General features: G+C 49.8%; 1 protein-coding gene across 3 annotated transcripts in view; it reads left to right on the top strand.

Annotated features, from left to right (window-relative positions):
* Positions 1-20,782, top strand: part of galnt18b (UDP-N-acetyl-alpha-D-galactosamine:polypeptide N-acetylgalactosaminyltransferase 18b) — a 453,243-nt gene that overhangs the window by 230,468 nt on the left and 201,993 nt on the right. For 2 of the 3 annotated variants that reach the window (XM_072466166.1, XM_072466164.1), the window contains exon 2: positions 4,786-4,981. In XM_072466166.1, coding sequence (XP_072322267.1) covers positions 4,786-4,981 — 196 coding nt within the window. The remainder of the gene's footprint in view (positions 1-4,785; positions 4,982-20,782) is intronic. The other variant, XM_072466165.1, reaches the window with a different exon arrangement.

Raw genomic sequence — 20,782 nt, 5'->3', positions numbered from 1 at the left:
GACAAATGTCTCCCTTCAACACAACGCCGCAAAATCCCAACTTCGGAGACCAGCAGTTAGTCAGTAATGACTCTTCAAACCTTGAGGGGAACATTAATTGCATTGAACCTATACACACTCCACTGATTATTGAGCAGAACATTGGAGCAAGAATCCTGAGGACACCGACATCGAGTAGCCAGATAACGAATTTAAAACCCACAGCAGTTTCAAGTGAACCAAGTGTGCTTTCCACTAATGGTGAAGGTGCAGATAAGGTCGACCCGATTATCCATTGTACCACACTAACCCCAGTGATTAAGCAGTTATGTATGGGGAGTATAATGTGGGCAATTGAGAACAGTAAAAGAGAGACTGTGACCATGCCAGTCCCAGCAAAATCAGACCCAGAGACCATGAAGGCATGTACATTAGACAAAGATACATATGAGGTACCTGAGAAGAAAAGTGAAACTGAATGTTCTTTGGAAAATAGTACAATGTCGATAGAAACTTTGGATCCTATATTCGAGACCATACATATGGGAGAATTTGGGGGTAATAAACAAGGTTCTGCAATGTCTGGGGGAAGATTTAAAATTCCAAAGAAGAAAAGCCCAAATGAAGGACAACGGCAAGACAATGACAGTCCACCGACATGGTGTGCACCACCAGATGAAAACTCTGACAATTTACCCAACCCTAGTGAACAGCAAGCTGCTAATGAGGATCTATCCACGGGATGTGAGACGAGTGACGACAGCATCCCACTTCCCATGCAAAAGGTGCAAGGTGACAGACCTCGCCTAGTGCGTACCGAGGCACTCAACGATCACGGTGGGACCACTGACGACTGCGGTGGCGGCGCACCGCTTCCACCCTCGATGGCTCGACCCTCTCCACTGGTTGGTGCATTCCTGCATGTTCCGACTCCAGAAGTGCAACTTCAGGGAATCTCGGCTGCCTCCAGTGAACCTGTTGGGACTCCGGACGGGGGGCATCGACGGAAGGCAGACCGGACTCCAGATGGGGAGCAGCCAAGCGCCGACTCTGATTCGCGCACGCCAGACCTTGCTCCGGACGGGCGGTGTCGCGGCCTCGGTGATGGCACGCTCAGGGTGACGGCGGATGCCACGGCGACAGGGAATGGATCGCGTGGCAGTCCCACTGGGTCGGCAGTGGCAACCAGCACCGGCGGTCCAAGATGGACACACCAATTCGCGCCATCGCCAGACGTTGATGCGAGCAACAATTCTCTCTCCAAGGCGACATGCTTCGACGTTTCTCTGCGGAGTCGCCCTTCCGGCACAGCAGGTGGCCGGAACCAGCGTGCACGGTCTCGGCCAACTTCCACATCTGGCACAGTCATCGCCTTGCATGATATTAGAGATGGTGCTACTTCGATGGCAACGACCCATCGGCTACAAGATGCCGTCCACCACAAACATAAAAAGAAAAAGACTCCACCTTGTTCCTGGCATGCAGGGCGGATGGATTGGTGCGTAGGCGCAATCAGCGAGCTTTGCGCCGCCTTCCACGCTCGCAACTGAACCGTACGCACAAGCCGGATCCTCCACTGGTTCCCAAGGATGACTTCGTGGAGATGCCACGGATCATGCCCCTTCCATCGCCACCAGAACCAAACCACAGCCAAGGCACCACTAACAAAGATGTTGAATGTTATATTTGCACGAATGAAAAAACCAAGCACTGCACGAAGTACAACAAATGGTAAAGTAGAGACTTCGGCAACAGCATCACCTCCAACAGTCCAAGGTGAACCAGTGTGACCCCAAATCTCCACAGCTGAACCGGCTTGAGGACCAGCCCATTCTTGAGGCGGTCACCCATTAGACTGGACTTATAACGCTGTTCATACGTTCAAAAAGTCAAACACTTCTGTATTATAACCTGTTGTTGTTTATTGTTCCAGATATCGTCTGACCAGACCAATGTTCAAGTTTTTTTTTTTCTCTCGCATCCATGTTTTGTTATGGTACAACCTTGTTAGTGTGATGCACCCGACATCGCCCCATGTAAATAGTTACGTCATATACACACGCTGTACACAACACACACACACACTCTTAGATGCACTCACGACACAATTATATTTATAACCACGTAGGCACATATCTTTGTAAAAAAGGGGGGATGTCATGATATTCAAACACACACATCATGATAGACACACCAACAGACAAATCAGAACACACAACACCGCAACCAATGACAGAAAGATATAAAAGTACAGACACGACCCCCGGTGGTCAGTATTAGCTGCAGAGGAGGACCAGGACAGATCTGTTACCAAACACACTCAGGGAGACAGCACGTGCAGAGTATCCAGAACGAACTGTATTATAAGAGTTAAAATAAAATAGAGTTGTACCACATACAACTGTGTTGGCTCATCTGTGCACCAGAGCACCCAACACCACACCCCAGAAGGGAGAATCCCGCTGCAAATATCAGTAAACCTGACCACAAGACTGTCTGATTGTCAGGACAACCCAACTGGTCATTTATTTCAGCCTCTGTTTGACCTGTGCCATTATCCTTTCTTGCCCTTTTTTTTGACAAGTTTCTGTTTTTTCCACTGCCTTCGGGTTCACAGCAGCAAAGGGGAGGAATCGGAAAGACAATCGATGACTCCATCTCTCACCATTCATCTTGCTCCATTTCAGATTATGTCTGATATTGGTTTCCGCCTGGCTGCACATCATGGCGGGACGCAAGCGTGCATACTCGACTCTGCCTTCCTCAGCATTTGATATAACGACAGTCCCAGATCTTTAACTTGTCACTTTGAAAAGGATTTGCCTTGAGTGCGGTGTTGGGAACGCAGCCCATGTTAAAGGCTGTCACTTTCCCTCAGGTTGATCACACAATGGAACCTATTGAGCAGAAATGGGATCGCACAGACAGATATTGTGCTAATTGAGGAGGCTGCCATTGGGCGTGGATCATTGCTCGCCTTGACCCTGACTCGTTTTGTGTAATCGATATCCTGTTGTTAACTCCGGTGCAGGCAACATCAAAGGAGATATTCATTTTAAGACTTTTGAATGTGTTGGCGCCCCCCCCCCCCCACCCCCCGATAAGAGAGGGGGAGGGGGGGCCTTTGGATCAGATGGTTTCACTTGTCCAGTGAATTTGGAAGTTTGAAGATCAGATTTCATTGTGAGATTTGAACCCTTGTGTATTTGAGAGTCTTGGCTGTTATTGCAGAAAGACAATATGGGAATTTGAGCTGTAATGTTTAAAAGTAGTTTTCCTACTTTACGCAATTGTTTTTTCTTCCTTCAGAAGCTGTGCAATGTACTGATAAGTGATTGAGTAATGGTGTACATAAGGACACAGGCACCTCACCTTCATTCACATCTACAGTCTCATTTTTAATCTCTCCCTGTCCGACTCGAACTCCGGCCATTCTTTTCCCAATCGGCCCACACCTAGCCATCCCAATCTCTGACTATCCCGCTCAATGTCTCACTCAAACTCTGGCCATTCCTCTCCCAATCTTCCCTGCACCCCGCCCCCCCCCCCACCCCTCCCAATCCCAATCCCAATCTCTGACTGTCCTGCTCAATGTTCCAATCTCGCCCTGTCCCATTCCCAGTTTCACTCTGAAACCTCTCCAGATGCCAAGTTTTGAATATCTGGGCCCCCCCTGTACCTTTCAAAGACCAAGAAGAAACACACAATGTTTATATTTGTTCAGGGAATGTGGGCCAGCATTTATTGTCCACCTCCGTGATTGCACTTGCACTGAGTGGTTTGCTAGGCCATTTAATAGTCAAGTGGATCTGTAGTCACGTGTAGGCCAGATCAGGTAAAGTGGGCAGATTTCCTTCACTAAAGGGCATTGTTGAACCAGATGAGTTTTTACAGCAATCGTCATGGTAATCATTAGACTTTCAACTTTTTTATTGAATTCAAATTTCACCATTTGCCGGGGTCCCAGAGTTTTACCACGAGTCTCTGGATCACTAGTCGAGCGACAATTCCACTAAGCCACCATCTCCCCACAGCAGTATATAGCGCTTTTAACATACTAAAACGCCCAAAGTCACTTCAGAGGAATATTATAGAGCCACATAATGCAATATTCAAGCAGGTGGCCAAAAGGTAGGTCAGAGAGTTGGGTTTTAAGGAGCATCTTAAAGGAGGAGAGAGAGGTAGTGGATTGGAGAGGGCTGTCAAAGGTGTGGTAGAAATGCGAGTCTTCTTGAATTCAGCCACACTAAATTGAGGGGCAGGAGTAGACCAGCTGGTCCATTGTGCCTGCCCCACCCCCATCACACCGCTGGAACTTTGTGGATAGGCCCAACCTCAATAGCGCCCCTCTCACCCCATAGTCATGTAACTCAGGGAAGCGATGCCATGAGGAGTTTAATGTGCTAGTCGCAAAGGGAAATTGAATAAATAACTATGCTTGGATGCATCTGCACCCACTGGAACCCCAAAGCTGGAATTCAGGTCCCACAGAACCCTCCTTAGCTCTAAAACCCCGGTGCTGAAATTCCCAAATTGTCCTCTCCAGCCGTTTCGCTGTGGAAAGACTAGTTTATCCTCATGTGATAAGAATAAATGCATTGCTCACGTTGGTGTGAAATTCCGACTTGTCCATCTGCCTCACAAATGCTTTTCCACCATTTGATTACTGATGTACAACCTGCTATTTGCCCTTTAAGTTTCCTACATCAGTAATCAGTGACTACACTTCAAAGCTGCAAATGCTTTGGGTTATCGTGAGGATGTGGAAGGCACTATATAAATGTGAGTTTCTTTTTTTTCCCCCAGAAGTTCCACAGAAACGAGAGGAGAATGTGGATGTTGATGTCTTCCCTGATTCTTCCCTCTTCACTCACTGGGGCCGAGGCCTTACTCCTGAAAATCGAAGAGTTGCTTTGAAGAAGTTCCAATATTATGGTTACAACAGCTACCTCAGCGACCAGCTATCATTGGACAGGTCTATTCCGGATCTCAGGCCTGATGGGTATGTTGTACACATAACTCTGCATCATTATTCCCTTTTTTCAGGAGGTAGATAACCGTGATCCTGAATTTCTTGCCAATTGTGCTTCACTTAATTGTCTGGTGGGAAACTAGCAGAAATTCTGTAGGTAATGACCAGATCCTTCCCAATAGGAAGAAGGAAATTGTTGGTTGAAGATTCCAAGATCCATCTTATTCACCTTATTTCATCCTGGTGGTGCCCTGGTCCAAGGATAATGGATTTATTGACCAATCACAGAGATCAATCCCATCAATGAGACTACAACAGACCCAGACATGAAGTGAGGAAATCCCCCAGTGGTAGAGAGCTTTGGGAACCATAGGTACAAAATCCCCTGTTCCTCCCCAACATGTGACACTCACCATACATCACGACCCCCCCCCCCCCCCCCCCAGCCCACCACCTCCCTCTCTGGCACAGCAGGCCCCATTGTGCTAGATGAGGTGAGCCAACCAAAGGTCCATTTAATTTGGCGGGATCAGAAAATCCTGCCACAAGTCTCAAATTATTCCTAGACTCTGTCACAAAACATTATTTTCTGTCCCGTCCCCCTCTCCAAATCCTTGACATCTTGTTCCCACGGGTTGGATTTGAAATTATTGCTTCAAGCACAGGCCTTGTCTTCGGGTTCTACTGTTTTGGACAAAAGCAGCTTGTCATGCTCTGCATTGCCTCTGGTCCTTCTTGAATCCTAGAAACTGCAGTCCGAATCACCTCTGACCCAACGGGTCAGGAATGGGCGATAGCAAATGGAAAGCCCAAGCCTCTTGAGAGGGGCAGGTTAACAATTTCCATTTTAGCGATAATCCGGCAATATGGGCTCACTGTGTCATCAGATCCACGGCTTTCCTGAACTTCCTGAAATTCACCAGTGGAACTGACACGGGGCTTTAGTAGCTCCCGTGTCTAGTCACTGTCATGATATTCAAACACACATCACAACACACACATCATGATAGACAGACCAACAGACCAATTAGCACACATAACACGACAGCCAATCACAGACAAGAGCAGACACAGTATAAGACAAGAAACACGACACCTGCTGGCCAGTCCATCTGGAGACAGGACAAGGCCAGGACCTCATTAATAAGACACTCATCAGTCACCACGTGCTGAGTACCAAGTCAGATGTGTAAATAACTAGTTGGAATAAAACTGCGTTGTACCAATTGCAACCGTGTTGGTTCGTCTGTACCTCAGAGCACCCAACACTACATGGTACCAGTGAGTGAATCGATACATACCGGCAAATCTGCCATCCTGAGCCATGGACACCCACAACAAACCGCAGCCGTTGCAAGTCGCTGGGAACCTGGGCACCAATTGGAAGCTCTTCAAGCAGCGATTTGAACTGTTCATGCGAGCCAACGAAAAACAGGGCGCATCGGACGAAACAAAGATTGCCATGCTCCTCACTACCGCAGGTCAGCACGCCATCGATGTATACAACTCCTTGGTGTTCGCGGAAGGCAAGAACAAATCTAAATATGACACGGTCCTCCTCAAGCTCGACCAGCACTTCAACGTTGAGATCAATGAAAGCTTTGAGAGGTATATCTTTCAGCAGCGCCTACAAGGTAAGGATGAGCTCTTTCAGCCCTTCCTGACGCACCTCCACATGCTCGCGCAGTCCTGCGGTTACGGCACCACCTCAGGCTCCATGATCCGGGACCAAATCGTTTTTGGCGTTGCCTCCAGTGGCCGACGGCAGCAGCTTCTAAAAATTAAAGGCCTGACCTTATCATCTGCGGTGGAAGTCTGTGTCCTGCATGAAAATGCGACCAGCCGCTATGCCCAATTTCTGGCGACCGAATCAGCACGGAGGGGGTCCCAAGCGATCGAATCGGCAAGCCAGGCCGCCCACGAGGCCGCACGCATCCAGGCAATCGAGTTCCTCCCGGCCCGCGGCCCGGACGAGGGCGGCCGTTTTGCACGCTTTTTGAGGCCTCCCGCGTTTGTGCGCGCCAGAACCTACGGCAACACTGAGGGACGTGCTGCGCAAGCGCGCCCGACGCAAGACCGAACTGCGCATGCGCAGTGGCGTAACGAACGCCATGACGTGCGGCAACTGTGGAGCTGCACATTTAAAAGGGCAATGTCCTGCAAAAACCCGACAATGCCTACGCTGTGGCAAGATGGGCCACTACGCTGCCTACTGTCGAGCGGCTCAACCTGTGGATCTTCCACATCTCCGACAACCTCGCAGACACGTGCGGACCATCCAGCCTCCACATCACGACATCCAAACCGACGACACAGATGACCAAGACGCCTTCCGGGTTGCGGTCATTGATGTGAACCGGGTCAACACCATCAATCCGGCCGATGAATGGAGTGCCACCCTGACGGTCAACCGATCGCCGATCACTTTCCACCTGGACACTGGCGCCTCCGCCAACCTCATAGCATGGTCAGCATTCTATGCCATGAAGGTCAGACCACCAATCCAGCCATCCCGGTGCAAGATGGTCGACTACAACGGGAACGTTATCCCGGCCATGCGATCCTGCCAGCTCCAGGTGACACACAGAACACACACGGCCACACTCTCATTCGAGATAGTTGGCTCATCGAAGGACTCCCTGCTGGGCGCACAGGCGTGTAAGGCTCTCCACCTTGTGCAACAAATTCTCTCTCTCTCTCCAGACGGCATGTCTGACTTCCCGGATGCAGAGTTCAACGCACAGCTCCAATCGCTCCTCGCCCACAACCAGGAGGCATTCGAAGGCATGGGAACACCTACCGAATTCGCCTCAAACCGGACGCCATCCCGGTCGTTCACACACCTCGCAGGGTTCCTGCGCCACTTAAAGACGATATTGCCAACATGGTGATCAACTGTACAACCTGCCAAAGGTTTCAGCCAGCGCAACCTCCTGAGACGCTTCTGCCCCATGAGCTGGTGACGTCCCCCTGGGCGAAGGTGGGTGTCGACCTATTTCACGCGCTTGGCATGGACTATGTTATCATAATGGACTACTTCTCCAATTACCCAGAAGCCATACGCCTGCACGATCTCACATTGTCTGCTGTCATCAGGGCCTGCAAAGACACCTTTGCTCGCCACGGCATTCCAATGACTGTCATGTCGGACAATGGGCCCTGTTTTGCCAGCCGTGAATGGTCGTCCTTTGCGGCCTCATATGGCTTCACACACGTGACGTCCAGCCCTCTGCATCCCCAGTCCAATGGAAAGGCGGAGAAGGGCGTTCACATTGCCAAGCGGCTCCTCTGCAAGGCTGCTGCTGCTGGATCGGACTTCTACCTCGCCCTGCTGGCCTATCGCTCAGCCCCACTAGCCACGGGTCTCTCGCCAGCACAGCTGCTGATGGGTTGCGCCCTCAGAACTACTGTGCCTTCCATCCTGGCACAAACAGTAGACCATGCTCCGGTACTGCATAGGATGCAACTGCAGCGCGGTCGCCAGAAGAGGTCGTACGACACAAGGGCAACTGATCTTCCCTCCCTGGCCCCTGGAGACAACGTCCGCATTCACCTACCAGACGATGGCTGGTCAGCACCTGCCGAAGTTCTCCGACGCGTGGCTCCCTGCTCGTTCCTGGTATGCATGCCGGATGGATCCGTGCGTAGGCGCAATCGCCGAGCCCTTCGCCTACTTCCACGCTCGCAACGGAACCATACACAGACTCCGTGTCCTCCACTGGTTCCTGATAGCGACTTTGTGGAGCTGCCATATACCATGCCCCTTCTGTCGCCGCCCGTGGCCAGGCTCGCACCTCAGCCGATGGTTCTCGACCCACCCTTGAGGCGGTCAACCCGAATTCGTCGCCCACCTACTAGACTGGATTTATGAGGCTGTTCACACATCAAATTTTAGCAACTACTGTATTGTAACATGTCACTGTTTTATCGTTCCAGGCCTCGTTTGATCGGTCCAAATTTCAGCGTTCTTCTTCTTTTGTTATGGTACAACCTCGTTAGCATGTCACACCTGACATCGCCCCTTGTATATAGTTACGCCACATGTACATGCTGTAAATATCACGCACATACACCTTTAGCTGCACTCACGACACATTTATATTTATAACCACGTAGGTACATAATCTTGTAAAAAAGGGGGGCTGTCATGATATTCAAACACACATCACAACACACACATCATGATAGACAGACCAACAGACCAATTAGCACACATAACACGACAGCCAATCACAGACAAGAGCAGACACAGTATAAGACAAGAAACACGACACCTGCTGGCCAGTCCATCTGGAGACAGGACAAGGCCAGGACCTCATTAACAAGACACTCACACAGTCACCACGTGCTGAGTACCAAGTCAGATGTGTAAATAACTAGTTGGAATAAAACTGCGTTGTACCAATCGCAACCGTGTTGGTTCGTCTGTACCTCAGAGCACCCAACACCACAGTCACGAGGCTGACCGTTCTCTCCTGCCCACAGTCAATATTCTTTAGCTTCACTTCAGCCTCAGCTGACCAGCTGGAGATCCAGATTGACAGTGTGGTGTCAATCCTCTTCTTCTGCATCCAGTAGGAACCCATTGCTTGCCCCGATGGGCAGGCCACGGTGGCAGAGGTCGGGTGACCTGGCCAAGCCAGCTTGAACCATCTTTTGCAAATGATGGATGAAACTGGAGGCTGTTCTGAATGTTTTCTCATTCCAGTGCTGGGTATAAATTCCCACCGGTGTATTGCCTAGAATCCTTCAAAGACATCTGGTATGAAAGGCATCCAGTTTCCTTTCTTGGCAGGTTTTCAGCTACTGGATTTCACAACCATAGCGGAGGGCACATTTGCATTTCAGAACCTAAGTCTTGTTTTCAAGGAAAGCTTTTAACTGTTCCTGATCTTTTTCCAGTTGGTTGAAAGCTGATGATGTGTTACCTATGCCCACATTGAGGTCTTTGTCTGAGGCTCCCTGGATATTAATATTAATGGAACTGCCCAGAAAGGTGAAGTCCTCCACACTGTCAATCTTGTTTTGATTGACATAAACTCGAGGGCATGACGGATATGGAGAGGGCTGACACACTCTCAGGCAAAGATCTCAATACGTACTCGGTCTTTTTTTTTACACTTTGGGACTTTGCTGTATCACCTCAGGATGGAAGCTGCTTTTTCTGCATGAGTTTACAGCACTAGCAATAGAGCCCACACCACCTTGCTGTTCACAGACCTGTAGCTACACAGCAGAGGGGAGCAGTAGGGGGGAGCAGGAAAGAAGAACAAGGGGGTGGGGAGCTGTGGGGCAGGAGAAGCTTGGAGCAGGAACTGCAGGGTTGTGGGGGAAGGAGACGGGGGAAGGAGGGGGTCAGGAGACAGAGGAGCAGAAGATGGGGTGGGAGGGGTAGTAGGGGGGTGGGAAATAAGAGACAAGGTTAAACCGGAGAGGGAAGAGCAGGAAATGGGGGGAGGTAGCAAAGGGGGAGCACTAGAGGTTGGAGGATTAGGAGGGGGAGGGGGAAGCAGTCGAGGAGGAAGACGATGAGGGGTAATGTACCCTGAGCTCCCACACTGCTTCTCCAAATGCCAGGGATGTGCTTCTTGATGCAAGATTCCTCCAAGAGAGAACCGAACCATCTCCCTTTAACATTCAATGGTTGAATTCCCCCACATCAACATCGGGGAGTTACCTTTGGCCATAATCTTAACTTGACCAGTTGTATAAATACCGTGGCTACCAGAGCAGGTCAGAGGCTAGGAATCCCACAGCGAGAAACTCACCTCCTGAATCTCTAAAGCATGTCCCCCAGCTACAACGCACAAGTCAGGAGTGCAATGGATTCCTCTCCACTTGCCTGGATGGGTGCAGCTCCAACAACACTCTAGAAGTTTGAGAGTACCCAGGACAAAGTAGTACAATTAACCGGTACCCCATTCCCATTTTGAATGTTCACTCCCTCCACCACTGTCACATAGTAGCTGCAGTGTGAACCATTATTGCGCCACTGCAACTTGCCATGGTTCTGTCGACAGCACCTTCCAAACCTGCGACCTTTAAAGAGGAAGGGCAGCAGGCACGAGGGAACACCACCACCAGGAGGCTCCCTTCCAAGTCACACACCATCCTGCACTGTCGCTGGGTCAAAATCCTGGAACTCCCTCCCCTACAGCACTGCAGGTGCAGTGATTCAAGAGTCGTCTCCACACCACCTTCTCAAGAGCAGCTGGGAACGGTTCTGAATGCTGGCTTTGTCAGCTACATCCACACCTCATAATTTTTTACAAACTAGTAGTGTGAATTATCCATAAGATTGCAAATGTTTCACCCATTAGAAAGATTATTCAGCGGGGACAGTGAGGACTAAGATACTGAAAAGAGGTTGAAATGGATTCTCCGTTGTTATGGCAATAATAATTACTGAGACAATCAATGGCGTGATGAATCACCTGGCTGTAATAGGTAACCATTCCCACCCACAGACAACCAGTACAAAGGAGCGTGCAGACACAAATGGGACACACATAGCCCATTTTGCAAGGGCATCTGTATAATCTTGGTGTTGGTTTTTAAAATGAACCTTCTTATTTGTTTTTCATAATTTGCACAAATTACAAATGACTCGAGCACAGAAAATAGGGACCCACATAAATTGGCACAGAATTAATGCCATTTAAATTATTTCCAATGAATTTGTGGCTTCAGTGATTGGAATATTTAATTCTGAAGTAATCAAAATGTAGATTGGATTGTTGGAAGGTTAATTAGTTGTGTATTTTTGTGTCACCCTGGAGTATTACCCACCTTTGTTTCAAAGTAGGTGTGATTTATGAGTAACTGAATTTGTACTTACCATACTGGGACTGCTGTACCTTGGAATACATTTGGTGTTATGTTATCTGTTTTTTATTCAATTGCAGATGTGGGTGTTGCTGGCAAGGTCAGCACTTATTTCCCATTTTATAATTGCTCTTTAGAAGGTGGGGGTGAGCCATTTCCTTATCATTACTGACACTAATGTTTTTATTCCAGATTTATTTAGTTATTTAAATTTAAATTCCTCAGCTGCCATTGGTTTGATTTGTACTCGTGTGCCTGGAGTAGTCCAGTAATATAATCATTCTGCTACTATCCCCCCACTCCCCCATAAAATGTATGGCCTACCCGTATGCATGGGAGTCACCAGCTACATCAACATTCATTGCCCATTCCTAGTTGCCCTTGAAAAGGTGGTGGTGAGCTGCCTTCTTGAACCGCTGCAGTGCCTGAGGTGTAGGCACACCCACTGTGCTGTTAGCGGGGGAATTCCAGGATTTTGACCCAACGACAGTGAAGGAACGTAGACATATTTGCAAATCAAGATGGCGAGTGACTTAGAGTGGAACCTCCAGGTGGCTGTGTTCCCAAGTATCTGCTGCTCTTGTGATCATTGGTTTGGCTGTCTAAGGAGGCTTGGTGAGTTCCTGCAGTGCATCTTGTGGATGGTACACACGGCTGCCGCTGTTTGTCGGTGGTGGAGGGTTTGAATGTTTGTGGCAGGGGTGGCAATCCAGCGGGCTGCTTTGTCCTGGATGGTGTTGAGTTTCTTGAGTGCTGTTGGATCTGCACTCACCCAGGCAAGTGGAGAGTATTCCATTACACTCCTGACTTCTGCCTTGTAGATGATGGGCAAGCTTTGGGTAGTCAGGAGGTGAGTTACTCACTGCAGGTTTCCTCACCTTTGGCCTACTCTGGTAGCCACAGTATTTATATGGCTAGTCCAGTTCTGTTTCTGGTCAATGGTAACCCCAGGGTGTCGATAGTGGGGGATTAAATGATAGTAATGCCATTGAACATCAAGGAGAAATGGTTAGATCCTCTCTTGTAGGAGATGGTCATTGCCTGGCACTTGTGTTCTACAAATGTAACTTGCCACTTGTCAGCATAAGCCTGGATATTGTCCAGGTTTGCTGCATTTGGACATGGACTGCTTCAGTGTCTGAGGAGTTGCGAAAGGTGCTGAACATTGTGCAGTCATCAGTGAACGTCCCCACTTCTGACCCTATTATGGAAGGAAGGTTTTGGATGAAGCAGCTGAAGATAGTTGGGCCGAGGACACTACCCTGAGGAACATCTGCAGTGATGCTCTGGGACTGAGATGATTGACCTCAAGTACACATTAAAAATCTGATGGCCGCTATTTGAGGAAGAGGATGGGGATTTTCCCTGGTCTCCTGGCCAACATTTATCCCTTGACCAGCATCACTGAAAACATATTATCTGGTTATTTTCCCATTGATATTTTTGGGACCTTGCTGTGTACACATTGGCTGCTCTGTTTCCTGCAATATGATGAGTACATTTCTAAAGGACTTCATTGGCTGCAGAGCCATTTGAGATTTCCTGAGGCCACAAAATATTTAGGAGAAATGCAAGCCTCTCTTTATTTCTTCCTTTCTTGTGTGTTTCTGGAGTCACTTTCTCCATGCCGATTTCAGATCACTTGATTTCTGAAATGTCATCTAGAGAGATTTCTGACTTGCTGGTGAGAATCCCTTGGCAACACATCCCTTTTAATGAAACCAGCAAAATGCTTTGATTCAAGTTCTTTCTCCAAGCATTTCTTTAAATGAAAGAAACAATCTGTGCACTTGAAAACCAAGAGAGCTCTGTTCCTGGAAGAGAAAGATTACAACTCAGAACTTCATCCAGAGTCAGCACTTAAGCATGTCTGCAAAACCAACACTGATGCACAGGCCAATATTCATTACTGCAGGTCTACTGCTAATCAGTGCACTTATCAAAGGAACATATTGATTGAAGCTATAAAAGAACAAATTCCCCTCCAAGTGGCTGATTTGTAAAAAGATTCATTCAAGACATCGCTGGAGCAATTTTAACCCTATACACCCATTGGAAATTTTGTGTACGGCACTTTGAAAAGCCCAAGTTATTCACCACAATCTACAGATGTCCTGAACAGGTGTCAGAGACAGGGCCCTTCTACATTTGGGTGCTGAATCTCAGACTTATTTGAGGTCCGTGAAGTACGAGTCATGGAGGAGCAGGCTTGACTCCACGAAAATGGAGATGCCTACCCACCACGATAGTTCTGACCAGGTCAGGAATGTAGGGTGCAAGCTCACTACCTTATACCACACAAGCAAAAATTGGGAGCACCAGGAATAGGGGCAGAAATCCTTAAATGGGGTCCCAACCACCATTTTCAAATGGCTTTGGCGTTGTTCCAACTCTGAGAAAATCCAGGCCATGGTGTGAGGGGAATTTCAGTATTACTGCGCCCTTCTTTGCGTTATCTCTTCCAGTCAGGATGGTCTCACTCTGGTGCAGGATCCACTTGTTCTTTCTGGTTTTGACACTTGCAGCTTTCGTCTCTGGGTAGTTTGTTAAAAGGTCAATTTCCTTGCACTCCAAGTGTACACTTGGGGCATAAGAAGAAATCACACACCAACCACTGGATGGCCACAAGGGTAACTACAGGCATTTTATAGTTCCTCTCATCTTGGAACATTTCAGCAATGGTGAGAGGCGAACAATGTGTGAAGACTCCAAATAAAAGCACTGTGACTGAAAGATTACCTACAGCTGAGAAGACCGGGATGAATTGTTGGAGAGTCTATTTGTTGCTTTAGATATTCTGTCAGTCTCTCTGTCTTATAAAGCTTTTTCTATCTCCCTCTCTGAGCTCACCCCACATTCCTTTATCTGTTTCTTCCTCTTCTCTTTCTCTGTATCTACTCTTTATTTCCAACGCTTCCCCTGCCAATGACTTCTTTCCCCCCTGAGGAAGGAGCTGGTGATTCGAAACAAACCTGTTGGGCTTTAACCTTGTGTTGAAAGACTTCTGTAAGACGTATATTCTCTCCCATTCTGCTGGCTCAGTGAGTTGTGTTTAGAACATTTGCAGTGGGCTTTTCAATGGTGATGATCAAGTACACGTTTTAAAGCTGGAAGCAATGTGCGCGATTCAGTGGCCTTGTTGCGCTCGAGAGGCCAAAAACGAGATCCACGCCAGGCGCCAAACCATTTGCAATGCAACCGGCCTTTTCCGTCGGTGAAATTGGGATCTCGTCGTAGCATAGCAAGAAACCAATTATCATAATTTAAGCCCTATTTCTATACAATTGAGAAATGAAATGAAAAGAAATGAAAATCGCTTATTGTCACAAGTAGGCTTCAATGAAGTTACTGTGAAAAGCCCCTAGTCGCCACATTCCGGCGCCTGTACGGGGAGACCGGTACGGGAATTGAACCCGCGCTGCTGGCCTGCATTGGTCTGCTTTAAAAGCCAGCGATTTAGCCCTGTGCTAAACCATCCCCTGAAAAAAATAATAATCGCTTATTGTCACAAGTAGGCTTCAAATGAAGTTACTGTGAAAAGCCCCTAGTCGCCACATTCCGGCACCTGTTCGGGGAGGCCGGTACGGGAATTGAACCCGCGCTGCTGGCCTTGTTCTGCATTACAAGCCAGCTGTTTAGCCCACTGTGCTAAACCAGCCCCCGATTAATGGGAGTGACCCCAAATACAATGGCCTCCCGCGATCCAACTGCCTCCCAGGATTAGTACTCATTTTTTAAAACGTGAAGCTGGCGGAAGGGCTGCTGTGGGGACCCGGGGAGGTGAGCAGACATCTTTGTTCACAGGCAACGAGCCTGGGGGTGCTGGGGTTGCTGCCCCTGTGCTCTGAAGGGAGTGGGGGGGGGGGGGGGCACCCTTGGCTGGGAGGGAGGTCAGAGCTGCGGAGGAGGAAGAGGGGGTGCTCCGCTGGGGGGAAACCGCGCGCTGCTCGGACATGCCAGCCCCTAGAACATGTGTACCTGTTGTGGGGCAACCCTGTCCTTGCCCAACTGCCCCACTGACCACCCATAACCCCCACTGACCGCTGAGGCCTCTAACCGTGCGGCTGAAGGCTGTTGCTAATAGGGAATTGGCAGTTGTCATTAAGTGAGCACTTGACACATCCCAAGTCGATTCCCTTAGGTGGGTGGGCCAGTTAGCATGTGGGAGTCATTGCCTTGCATCCCAATCTGACTGTGATGCCTGGACACTGTACCGGAACAGTGTGGGAGGCAACACCATGGGCACAGCAGCCAACATCCCCAGCAGTAGGGATATGCACTTAGCCAGAGGATGGGAGGGGTGTAATGGGGAAGGATTCAGCGCTCGGCCCGGGTTACATTATGTGCGAGTGTCAGGGATACGGGGTCTGAAGTCTGGTGAGCGGCAGGCTCCCGCTGTGGCTGGGCGTGTGTGGGTAGGGCATTCCAGGGGTGGGGAAGGGAGGTGGGGTGGAAGGATTTCCCATGCCTGGGAGATGGGGCAAGGGTTCGGGGGGTTGGAGCTCGGCCCTCATAGCAGATGAAAGTGACAGAGTTGTCATACTGGTTGTGGTGGAGGGTTTTTAATGTTCCTCAAGTGTCCAAAACTGCCCCACTCTCCCCACCACCCCCTCATCCCCCCCCTACGCGCACTCCCACCCTCCTTATCGCCGACCAACCCACCCACCATCTCCCCCTTCCACAGTGCTCTCAGTCATCCTCGATGTGCTTCGCCTTCCTTCTTCTACCGCTGCGTCTAGGTCTGTCCCCAGGATGCACAGCAGAGGTGGAGGCAGCCAGCTGCTTACCACGTCCCGTGACCTTCGATGCCCCTGGCGGGCGACCTCTCGGGGCTCTGGAGACAGAGGGTCCCGGAGCACTTGGCGGTGGCACATGCACCGCCATGTCGCCCTGTTCCAGGTGCTGGCGGCGAGAAATGGTGTCGGCAGAGGGATGGAACTCGGAGGAGCTGGAGCCACCGTCACCGCCCCAAGGGACGGATCCGATTTGGCACCTAGAGCTCCCTCACTCCGGTCGGTGCCCATAGGGCCCTGGGGTTAGGTTGGGATGGAGATGCAGCTGAATTGAGCCCCGGCTGCCCGTGCGTCCTCTGGATGCTCCCCAATGTCTGCACCATGGTGTTGACACCCTCGGTGATGCTTCCCAGTGACTGGGCACTGCCCTGCAGTGTCTCCGCAATGGCCACCTGTGACTGGGACAAGCTCTGCAGTGCCTCTGCCATTCCCATCTGAGAACGGGACATGCCCCAGAGCTCCTCATCAAGGTCCGCCTGCTACTAGGTCATGTCCCCCATTGAGTCGGACAGTCTACTGAGGTGTTCAGCCATGGCTGTCAACGACTGCACGATGCCTTGGACACCCTCACTAATGTAGCTGACATCCTGCACCAGGCTCTCCACTGCGGTCACCACCCTGGCAGTATTGGCCTCGGTACCACGCATTGTCGGTGCTGTCTCCTGCGCCCATAGCCTCTGGGACTCCTCTAATCGGCTATAGACATGCTGGAGTGTTGCTGACATCTCCCTCTTAATGTCATGTCCGCACCGTGACATTTGGGGAGGGGGCAGCAAGGGCGGGCCAGAGCATAGCATGGTGCTGGGGGTGGGGGGGGTGGGGGTGTCAGGTGCAGGCTTGTTTGGGAGGGGGGGGTCCGGTGCCAACTCACTCATGTGGCCCGGTGGCCTGGTGCAGTTGTTGACCTTTTCAGGCACTGTGTCCCAGTCCTCCTGGTCACGCTGCCCGAGCTGACGGCTGCTGCCACTTCAACCCAGGCAGCACTGGCTGCCCGGTGGTTAACCCTCCAGGTCCCTTGAGGGAATAGGACATCTCTCCTGGCCTCGACCGCATCCAGGAACTTCCCCAGGCTTGCGTCCCGTCATCTCGGCACCATGGCTGTGAGCTTAGTGGGGTTGGCAGTACAAGTGCAGTTTAAGTGCTGCTCTACCTTGTTAGCGGGCGGCTGGCGAGTGCGGTCCCATTAAATCAGCTGGCGAGCCTTCATTCACGGTGTGAAACCCGTGGAGCCTCGTTAAGTGGACCAATTAACGTTGTATTGCAGTGATAGTCGCGCCAGGCTAAGCGCCGGGAAGCTTACGGCAGTTCCCACTCACTACCGCACTTAGAACTCTATTGGCTGAATCGCGACCAATGGGTTGAGGTGACTCTATGTGAAATGATACAGGATAGAAGGAGACTCTTTGGCACATCAAGCTTGTGGTGGCAGCACGGTAGCACAGCGGACAGCATGGTAGCACAGCGGACAGCATGGTAGCACAGTGGTTAGCACTGTTGCTTCACCACTCCAGGGTCACAGGTTTGATTCCTGGCTTAGGTCACTGTCTGTGCGGAGTCTGCACGTTCTCCCCGTGTCTGCGTGGGTTTCCTCCGGGTGGATTGGACATGCTAAATTGCCCTTAGTGTCCAAAAAAGTTTGGGTGGGGTTGCTGGGTTACGGGGATGGGGTGGAGGTGTGGGCTTATGTAGGGTGCTCTTTCCAAAGGCCGGTGCAGACTTGATGGGCAGAATGGCCCCCTCTGCACTGTAAATTCTATGATTCTATGGTCTGTTGATCAATTTCTCCAATTAACATCACTCTAGTACCCCATCACCTGCTCATTCCCTAAAAGTGCAAAAAATTGCCCTTTAAATATTTATCCAATTCCCTCTGGAAAGTGAACACCTTGGCCAATGTTGTGTTGCGTGGACAGCTACAAAACCCGGTCAATGAAACTCCAGTTGGTCCCTTGGTTGACAGTGTGTGTGGAGTTTGCACTTTCTCCCCGTGTCTGTGTGGTTTTCCTCCGGTTTCTTCCACAGGTATCCAGGTTAGGTGGATTGGCCATGCTAAATTACCCCTTAGTGTCCAACGGTTAGATGGGGCTATTGGGAGGGGTCAGGATAGTTGGTCGAGGTAGTGCTCTTTCAGAGGGTCGGTACAGACTTGATGCATCACATGGCCTCCTTCTGCACTGTAGGGATATGATGATTCATCTCAGTAGGAACATCTAAACCCAAGTGTCCACCAGGGGGCTCCAGTAAATGTTCGTATGCACAATCCAGGCCTCGGCCTAGCCGTGGGTAAAGCAATAAGAGGTCAGTTGGTTGGAACAAGTGAAGCTCTCGACCCTGCAGTGCTCCTCAGCGTTAGTGAACATTTTCAGGTGCTCGGACAGTAGAATCTGCTCGATCCTGCCCACTGGAACAAATGATGACCGTAACCTGCTGCCCATTGCAATCCATTCGCCATCTACGAGAATGGCACCATTTGGATTGTCAGACTGTGCCCAGTGCAAACTCTTCAACTTTTGCCCCAAAATCCCTGTCTATCTCACCTCCTCTTCCGTTCCTTGTCGCAATAACACTTGTTCAAAAACCCTCTTGTATTTTGAATTTCTTCAACTTCCCTCCCTCACATATTTCACTCTTTCACACCCAACTCAGAGCACTCAGAGCTGGTGGACATTTTGAGTAGCTGATTGTTCAGACGTTCTCAGCCTCTCCTCCTCATTCAGTCCTGTTCATTCACTCTCAAAACAAGCCGGAACTACTGTTTTTTTCCTTAACAACCTTCCTTCCCGGTGTCAGCTGGTTCGTGACATTTCCAAGCTTCACACCCCCGTCACAAAGCGAAACTGTTCAGAGATCAGTCAATTAGTCGCAGTGAGTGCTCTTTCCGTTCCTTCACTTAAACTGCTGGTGCAGCCTCCTGCCTCAAGCTGACCCAGTTTATAAAACTGTTGTGATGTCTGATCTCACTGTGACGCTCAGTGTGAGGGCTCAGGGCTTACTTTGTGATGTTATGGTTTGAGCCATCCCGTTAAAAGGAGCTCCTGATTGGAAAAAGCCGTTGAGCTTTATTTGACAGCTAGTGGTATTGTACATTAGGGCACACCACCCGACTGTGTAAGGTTCTGCCATTGTGTTGTGACTAGTTGGTGAAATCTGGGAGCATTTGGCCAGCATGTTTTCTGTAGATGCCAGCTTAGATTTGCTGCTCCATTGATGTCCACTCCACAATGCAGCATGAGCGGACCGAGCAAGGGGGCCACTGGCTAGATGGGACAGGAGCTGCAAAGGCAAATGATCCTATAGCTTTGCTCTCACCCTCTCTGTGTCCTGGATCTCCACTAGTTATGTTGAGAGTGGTTATGCACAACACCTGGAGCCAGATAGGGGCAGGAATATTATATTAATGTACAATTAAAGGGGAAAACACCACCCAATGTAGGTCTCACTGTTTGTGTGATCGCATTTCAGGTCACGATAGGAACCTGTTCATCCCATCACTGAGTGGCTTCAGTAGCAAATCAGGAATGTTTTATAATGATACATGAACCAAGGACACGGGAAAAGCCCAGCAGGCCTGGCAACATCTGTAAGGAGACAAACTGAGTTAATGTTTCAAGTCCATTTGGCTCTTGGTCAGAATTGAAGGGAGGGAGAATGTGTGAGATATTAAAGTGTATCTGTGAGACATTGCAACACCAGCCTGTTGCAATGCTCCACTGAGGTCTGATGCAGGGTGGAGGAGCAGCACATCATCTTTTGGCTGGGCAAGTTGCAGCCTTCAGGACAAAACGTTGAGTTCGACAGCTTTAGATTGTGATTTTCCTCCTCCGTCTTAAACAGCTTTTTAAAATTTCCCATACATATCCCATACAAGGGCGGCACAGTGGTTAACATAGAACGTACAGTGCAGAAGGAGGCCATTTGGCCCATTGAGTCTGCACCGACCCACTTAAGCCCTCACTTCCACCGTATCTCCCTAACCCAATAACCCCTCCTAACCTTTTTGGACACTAAGAGCAATTTAGCATGGCCAATCCACCCAACCTGCACGTCTTTGGACTTTGGGGGGAAACCGGAGCACCCGGAGGAAACCCACGCAGACATGGGGAGAACGTGCAGAGTCCGCACAGACAGTGACATGGCAGGGAATTGAACCTGGGTCCCTGGTGCTGTGAAGCCACAGTGCTAACCACTATGCTACCGTCCTGCCCAATAGTTT

Source organism: Scyliorhinus torazame, chromosome 10, assembly GCF_047496885.1.
Source record: "Scyliorhinus torazame isolate Kashiwa2021f chromosome 10, sScyTor2.1, whole genome shotgun sequence".
Classification (NCBI taxonomy): domain Eukaryota; kingdom Metazoa; phylum Chordata; class Chondrichthyes; order Carcharhiniformes; family Scyliorhinidae; genus Scyliorhinus; species Scyliorhinus torazame.
This window is presented reverse-complemented; position numbering and strand designations above follow the sequence as displayed.